This window comes from Zeugodacus cucurbitae, chromosome 5, assembly GCF_028554725.1.
Source record: "Zeugodacus cucurbitae isolate PBARC_wt_2022May chromosome 5, idZeuCucr1.2, whole genome shotgun sequence".
In the NCBI taxonomy this organism is placed as follows: Eukaryota; Metazoa; Arthropoda; class Insecta; order Diptera; family Tephritidae; genus Zeugodacus; species Zeugodacus cucurbitae.
In genome coordinates this window covers 23,853,355-23,861,402 of record NC_071670.1, presented here as the reverse complement: position 1 = coordinate 23,861,402, position 8,048 = coordinate 23,853,355, and the positions used below count along the sequence as shown (strand labels likewise).

General features: G+C 27.0%; 2 protein-coding genes across 2 annotated transcripts; one reads left to right on the top strand and one right to left on the bottom strand.

The window, feature by feature from the left end:
- Positions 1 to 3,074: 3,074 nt before the first annotated feature.
- Positions 3,075 to 4,554, top strand: LOC128922075 (putative nuclease HARBI1). Its single transcript, XM_054231536.1, has 3 exons — positions 3,075 to 3,240; positions 3,310 to 3,683; positions 3,749 to 4,554. The coding sequence occupies exons 1-3, from the start codon at positions 3,144 to 3,146 to the stop codon at positions 4,505 to 4,507; spliced, it is 1,230 nt and encodes a 409-aa protein (XP_054087511.1). The 5' UTR covers positions 3,075 to 3,143; the 3' UTR covers positions 4,508 to 4,554.
- Positions 4,555 to 4,892: 338 nt separating this feature from the next.
- On the bottom strand, positions 4,893 to 5,922 carry LOC128921990 (uncharacterized). The gene is made up of 4 exons (XM_054231154.1): positions 5,707 to 5,922; positions 5,524 to 5,646; positions 4,999 to 5,449; positions 4,893 to 4,918 (listed from the first exon to the last, which is right to left on the bottom strand). The coding sequence occupies exons 1-4, from the start codon at positions 5,737 to 5,739 to the stop codon at positions 4,893 to 4,895; spliced, it is 633 nt and encodes a 210-aa protein (XP_054087129.1). The 5' UTR covers positions 5,740 to 5,922.
- Between the last annotated feature and the right edge of the window lie 2,126 nt (positions 5,923 to 8,048).

The following is an 8,048-nucleotide window of genomic DNA, read 5'->3' as shown; positions in this document are numbered from 1 at the left end:
TATCGACAAATAAAAACATAAAGAACATTTATTTTTAATCATTTATTTTGTATTTTATCACATTTAATATCAAAGTTCACATTCTAGCAAATTGATTATTGACAAATAAAAACATAAAGAATGTTTACTCATAATCATTTATTTTGTATTTTTATCAGATTTATGATCAAGTTCATTTTCTTGCAAGTTGTTTATCGACAAATAAAAACATAAAGAATGTTTATTCATAATCATTTATTTTGTATTGTATCACATTTAATATCAAAGTTCACTTTCTTGCAAGTTGTTTATCGACAAATAGAAACATGAAGAATGTTTATTCATAATCATTTATTTTGTATTTTTATCAGATTTATGATCAAGTTCACATTCTTGCAAGTTGAATATTGACAAATAAAAACATAAAGAACATTTATTCATAATCATTTATTTTGTATTTTATCACATTCAAGATCAAAATTCACTTTCTTGCAAGTTGTTTATCGACAACTGGAAACATAAAGAACATTTATTCATAATCATTTACTTTGTATTTTATCACATTTAAGATCAAAGTTCACTGTCTTGCAAGTTGTTTATGGACAAATAGAAACATAAAGAATGTTTATTCATAATCATTTATTTTGTATTTTTATCAGATTTATGATCAAGTTCACTTTCTTGCAAGTTAAATATCGACAAATAAAAACATAAAGAATGTTTACTCATAGTCATTTATTTTGTATTTTTATCAGATTTATGATCAAGTTCATTTTCTTGCAAGTTGTTTATCGACAAATAAAAACATAAAGAATGTTTATTCATAATCATTTATTTTGTATTTTATCACATTTAATATCAAAGTTCACTTTCTTGCAAGTTGTTTATCGACAAATAGAAACATGAAGAATGTTTATTCATAATCATTTATTTTATATTTTTATCAGATTTATGATCAAGTTCACATTCTTGCAAGTTGAATATTTACAAATAAAAACATAAAGAACATTTATTCATAATCATTTATTTTGTATTATATCACATTTAATATCAAAGTTCACTTTCTTGCAAGTTGTTTATCGACAAATAGAATCATAAAGAATGTTTATTCATAATCATTTATTTTGTATTTTTATCAGATTTATGATCAAGTTCACTTTCTTGCAAGTTGTTTATGGACAAATAGAAACATAAAGAATGTTTATTCATAATCATTTATTTTGTATTTTTATCAGATTTATGATCAAGTTCACTTTCTTGCAAGTTAAATATCGACAAATAAAAACATAAAGAATGTTTACTCATAGTCATTTATTTTGTATTTTTATCAGATTTATGATCAAGTTCATTTTCTTGCAAGTTGTTTATCGACAAATAAAAACATAAAGAATGTTTATTCATAATCATTTATTTTGTATTTTATCACATTTAATATCAAAGTTCACTTTCTTGCAAGTTGTTTATCGACAAATAGAAACATAAAGAATGTTTATTCATAATCATTTATTTTGTATTTTTATCAGATTTATGATTAAGTTCACTTTCTTGCAAGTTAAATATCGACAAATAAAAACATAAAGAATGTTTACTCATAATCATTTATTTTGTATTTTTATCAGATTTATGATCAAGTTCACTTTCTTGCAAGTTAAATATCGACAAATAAAAACATAAAGAATGTTTACTCATAATCATTTATTTTGTATTTTTATCAGATTTATGATCAAGTTCACATTCTTGCAAGTTGAATATTGACAAACAAAAACATAAAGAACATTTATTCATAATCATTTATTTTGTATTTTATCACATTTAAGATCAAAGTTCACTTTCTTGCAAGTTGTTTATCGACAACTGGAAACATAAAGAACATTTATTCATAATCATTTATTTTATATTTTATCAGATTTAAGATAAAAGTACACTTTCGTGCAAGTTGAATATCGACAAATAAAAACATAAAGAAAATAAATTCATAATCATTTATTTCGTATTTTTATCAGATTTATGATCAAGTTCACTTTCTTGCAAGTTAAATATCGACAAATAAAAACATAAAGAATGTTAATTCATAATCATTTATTTTGTATTTTTATCAGATTTTTGATCAAGTTCACTTTCTTGCAAGTTAAATATCGACAAATAAAAACATAAATAATGTTTACTCATAATCACTTATTTTGTATTTTTATCAGATTTATGATCAAGTTCATTTTCTTGCAAGTTGTTTATCGAAAAATAAAAACATAAAGAACATTTATTCTTAATCATTTATTTTGTATTTTATCACATGTAAGATAAAAGTTCACTTTCCTGCAATTTAAATATCGACAAATAAAAACATAAAGAATGTTTATTCCTAATCATTTATTTTGTATTTTATCACATTTAATATCAAAGTTCACATTCTAGCAAATTGAATATTGACAAATAAAAACATAAAGAATGTTTACTCATAATCATTTATTTTGTATTTTTATCAGATTTATGATCAAGTTCATTTTCTTGCAAGTTGTTTATCGACAAATAAAAACATAAAGAATGTTTATTCATAATCATTTATTTTGTATTTTATCACATTTAATATCAAAGTTCACTTTCTTGCAAGTTGTTTATGGACAAATAGAAACATAAAGAATGTTTATTCATAATCATTTCTTTTGTAATTTTATCAGATTTATGATCAAGTTCACTTTCTTGCAAGTTAAATATCGACAAATAAAAACATAAAGAATGTTTACTCATAATCATTTGTTTTGTATTTTTATCAGATTTATGATCAAGTTCATTTTCTTGCAAGTTGTTTATCGACAAATAAAAACATAAAGAACATTTATTCTCAATCATTTATTTTGTATTTTATCACATGTAAGATAAAAGTTCACTTTCCTGCAATTTAAATATCGACAAATAAAAACATAAAGAATGTTTATTCCTAATCATTTATTTTGTATTTTATCACATTTAATATCAAAGTTCACATTCTAGCAAATTGAATATTGACAAATAAAAACATAAAAAGGGTATTCGTTTAAACGTGTAATGTTACCCATCGCATAAATTTATGCAAATACGCAGTGTGTTACAGGAACGCACTTCAAATTCTTTGTGTAAATGCCACTTATTTATGTATTAAACAGCTGTTTGGGTGTCAAAATATTAAAATGCCGAAAGTTAGCGAAAAAGCAAAATTTATTCAACTTTGCGAAAAATCACTAGTATTTGATTTGTTAATGTTGGAGCTGTTTGGAAAACATGACGGTAATTGTTTTGCGTCAATGCTACATTTTTTAAAGGCGCATATATACATAAATATATAAATGATTTCAGAAATCCAACGCAAAAAGGAAGATGAAATTATGGAAGACTTTAGCTTTGCATTGGCAGCTGCTGCATATTTTAGATATGGATCTACATTTGTTCATCATTCTGTCCCAAAATCACCCAACTTTTTAATAGATGTATTACCGCATTTGGATGAAAACAGGTTTCGAGAAATTGTGCGAGTCAGCAAAACCACATTTGATTTTATCATTGATCTGATAAAGGATGACGAAGTGTTCAATGGTCCACGTTCATGTAAACAGTTTCCTATCCAAATTCAATTGGCTGTAGTAATGTACCGACTGGGTTCATGTGGAGAAGGAGCAACAATTACTAAAATTGCTAGTTTGTTTGGTATTAGCGATGGTGGAGTAATACAGGTGAGCTATTTACATATGTATCGGTTAAAATTTGTGTTTCAGCTGTATTTTAAATTTCTCAATAGGTCATGACCAACAGGGTATTTGATGCAATTATTAAAAGGAAAACTCAGTTTCTGTTTTGGCCGGACCCTGTAGAGCGTAGAGCTTTAGTTGTTCAAACACTCAGTGAGCTACCACATTGTGTTGGCTACGTAGATGGAACGGAGATAAAATTGGCGGAAAAACCCACTGTAGATTGCGAAGCATATTTTTCTCGCAAGCATATATATTCACTTAAGGCTCAATGTGTGTGTGACCACAAACTAGTAATTCGTCATATGGTATTGGGGTATCCCGGTAGTGTTCACGACGCTAGGATATACAACAATTGCGAGCTATCCACAAACGCCACTGAAATGCTAACAGGATCAGAGTGGTTAGCTGCAGACAGTGCATATAAATTAACTTCGACCCTTATTACTCCTTTTAGAATAAACGCAACGGAAGGCACCTTGAATCAACGAATTCTGTTCAACAGAACGTTCAGCCAGTACCGAATAAGAATTGAGCATTGCTTTGGTTTATTGAAAGAACGTTTTAATAGCTTGAAAGAACTCAAAATTCAAATAAAGAGTGATAATTCGGTAAAGTTTGCATGCCGGTGGATATTAGTTTGTGCGATATTGCACAATATTATATTAAAAGAAAACGACGGTGGTTTTGATGTTGACGAAGAAAGCATTAGTGAAAACAGTGAAGTCGACGAGCCTGGGGATCAAAACTTACCAACAGTTGAAGGTGCATCTAAGCGCCTTTCATTGTTATCACTAATGGAAACTTAAAAATAAAGTATTGAAACTCATGTTTACATATCTTTAAAATCCATTAATATATGCTTTTATTTACAGAAAAATAAAAAGTGCTTCTGTGCCTATTAACATTTAGTTACATTCAAATATACATGTATTTTGCTATGAGATCTTTTAAATTTGCGAAAAAAGTACCATGTGAAATCTCTTAAAGTTTCACATTTATTTTGATTTTAACTTTAACTCTATTTCAAACATTTTAATGCGTTCTTCACTAGCAAGTTTCAGTTTTTCAATTTCCAGTTTGGTTTCTTTTTCTGATTCAGTTTCAATTCTTTTCATTTCTAATTGATTATTCAGTTCAATTCTTTTCAACTCGACCTCATTCTTTTCTTTTTCTTTTTCTAATTCTATTTTCTTAACTTCTAATTCCAACCTTTTCTCCTGAATAAAAATCAATTTATTGAACGGGGCTTCACTCTTTCTTTTTGGTTTTTTTGTTGAACTTCTAAAGTCCAACGAACTTTGTGGTGTAGAAGTTGCCGCGGTGGCGGCACTGCAATCGCTACTTATACTTATAGGTAATATTGGGTCAACTAAATCCTCACAATCGAGCGCACACAAGTCGTAGGAATCGATGGTATCGTTTAACGAACTATCAGCACAAGGGGAATCAGCCAGTACTTCAATGCTGTCAGTGCTTTCAAAAATTATTTCGGGATTTACATTTTTGCGTTGCCCGAAGATAACTTCCAGTAAGTCAAAGTTGGGACAAATTTTGTTGACATGCGCTGATACGCTTGACTCGTCACCATTAGCGAGTAGTCCAGACCCAGTTTTGTTTTTCCAGGCTGCCGCGGCAACGTACAACGCTTTGAGATACCTCATTTTGCTTTTCATAGCTACGCAAACGACAGATTGAAGTGCCGGTGTATTTTGCTGCAATTTTTCGTAAAACCTTTGGGAGGTCGGTTTCTGGAAGATATGCGTAAATTCGTGTTAAAACAAACATATGTACCTAAACATTTTCACTTTTCTAAAACCCTTACCTCAAAAGATTCTGGACTATCTTTAATTGCGTCGGATACTGCTTGCAACAGCTGCAGGGACTGCGACTCTGTCCAGCGATGGGACGGTTTCAGCCGTAGACGCTTTTGCTTTAACTTTTTATCCTGAAATATAAAACAATTGCAACAATTAAATAAAATTTATGTTCCGAGTTTCATTCTTACCTTTTCCATTTTAATTTTCACAATAATATTCATCAGCTGGTCGTTTGGTAGGGTTGCTTTTGCAATATCGTAAATTTACAAGTGTTCTTTACACACTGACATTGGTGCGTAATGTGTTTAAATGAATTTCCATATAAGTTGCTGCCAGATTTTTACGCATTCGTAAATATACACGGTTTAAGAGGTTTACGGGGCTTTTACACGTTTAAACGAATACCCTTAAAGAATGTTTACTCATAATCATTTATTTTGTATTTTTATCAGATTTATGATCAAGTTCATTTTCTTGCAAGTTGTTTATCGACAAATAAAAACATAAAGAATGTTTATTCATAATCATTTATTTTGTATTTTATCACATTTAATATCAAAGTTCACTTTCTTGCAAGTTGTTTATGGACAAATAGAAACATAAAGAATGTTTATTCATAATCATTTATTTTGTAATTTTATCAGATTTATGATCAAGTTCACTTTCTTGCAAGTTAAATATCGACAAATAAAAACATAAAGAATGTTAATTCATAATCATTTATTTTGTATTTTTATCAGATTTTTGATCAAGTTCACTTTCTTGCAAGTTAAATATCGACAAATAAAAACATAAAGAATGTTTACTCATAATCATTTATTTTGTATTTTTATCAGATTTATGATCAAGTTCACATTCTTGCAAGTTGAATATTGACAAATAAAAACATAAAGAACATTTATTCATAATCATTTATTTTGTATTTTATCACATTTAAGATCAAATTTCCTTTTCTTGCAAGTTAAATATCGACAAATAAAAGCATAAAGAATGTTTATTCATAATCATTTACTTTGTATTTTATCACATTTAAGATCAAAGTTCACTTTCTTGCAAGTTGTTTATCGCCAAATAGAAACATAAAGAATGTTTATTCATAATCATTTATTTTGTATTTTTATCAGATTTATGATCAAGTTCACTTTCCCGCAAGTTAAATACCGGCAAATAAAAACATAAAGAATGTTTATTCATAATCATTTATTTTGTATTTTATCACATTTAATATCAAAGTTCACTTTCCTGCAAGTTAAATATCGACAAATAAAAACATAAAGAATGTTTATTCATAATCATTTATTTTGTATTTTATCACATGTAAGATAAAAGTTCACTTTCCCGCAAGTTAAATACCGACAAATAAAAACATAAAGAATGTTTACTCATAATCATTTATTTTGTATTTTTATCAGATTTATGATCAAGTTCACATCCTTGCAAGTTGAATATTGACAAATAAAAACATAAAGAACATTTATTCATAATCATTTATTTTGTATTTTATCACATTTAAGATCAAATTTCCTTTTCTTGCAAGTTGAATATCGACAAATAAAAGCATAAAGAATGTTTATTCATAATCATTTACTTTGTATTTTATCACATTTAAGATCAAAGTTCACTTTCTTGCAAGTTGTTTATCGACAAATAGAAACATAAAGAATGTTTATTCATAATCATTTATTTTGTATTTTTATCAGATTTATGATCAAGTTCACTTTCTTGCAAGTTAAATATCGACAAATAAAAACATAAAGAATGTTTACTCATAATCATTTATTTTGTATTTTTATCAGATTTATGATCAAGTTCATTTTCTTGCAAGTTGTTTATCGACAAATAAAAACATAAAGAATGTTTATTCATAATCATTTATTTTGTATTTTATCACATTTAATATCTCACTTCACTTTTACTTTCTTGCAAGTTGTTTATCGACAAATAGAAACATAAAGAATGTTTATTCATAATCATTTATTTTGTATTTTTATCAGATTTATGATCAAGTTCACATTCTTGCAAGTTGAATATTTACAAATAAAAACATAAAGAACATTTATTCATAATCATTTATTTTGTATTTTATCACATTTAATATCAAAGTTCACTTTCTTGCAAGTTGTTTATCGACAAATAGAAACATAAAAAATGTTTATTCATAATCATTTATTTTGTATTTTTATCAGATTTATGATCAACTTCACTTTCTTGCAAGTTGTTTATGGACAAATAGAAACATAAAGAATGTTTATTCATAATCATTTATTTTGTATTTTTATCAGATTTATGATCAAGTTCACATTCTTGCAAGTTGAATATTGACAAATAAAAACATAAAGAACATTTATTCATAATCATTTATTTTGTATTTTATCACATTTAAGATCAAAGTTCACTTTCTTGCAAGTTAAATATCGACAAATAAAAACATAAAGAATGTTTATTCCTAATCATTTATTTTGTATTTTATCACATGTAAGATAAAAGTTCACTTTCCCGCAAGTTAAATACCGGCAAATAAAAACATAAA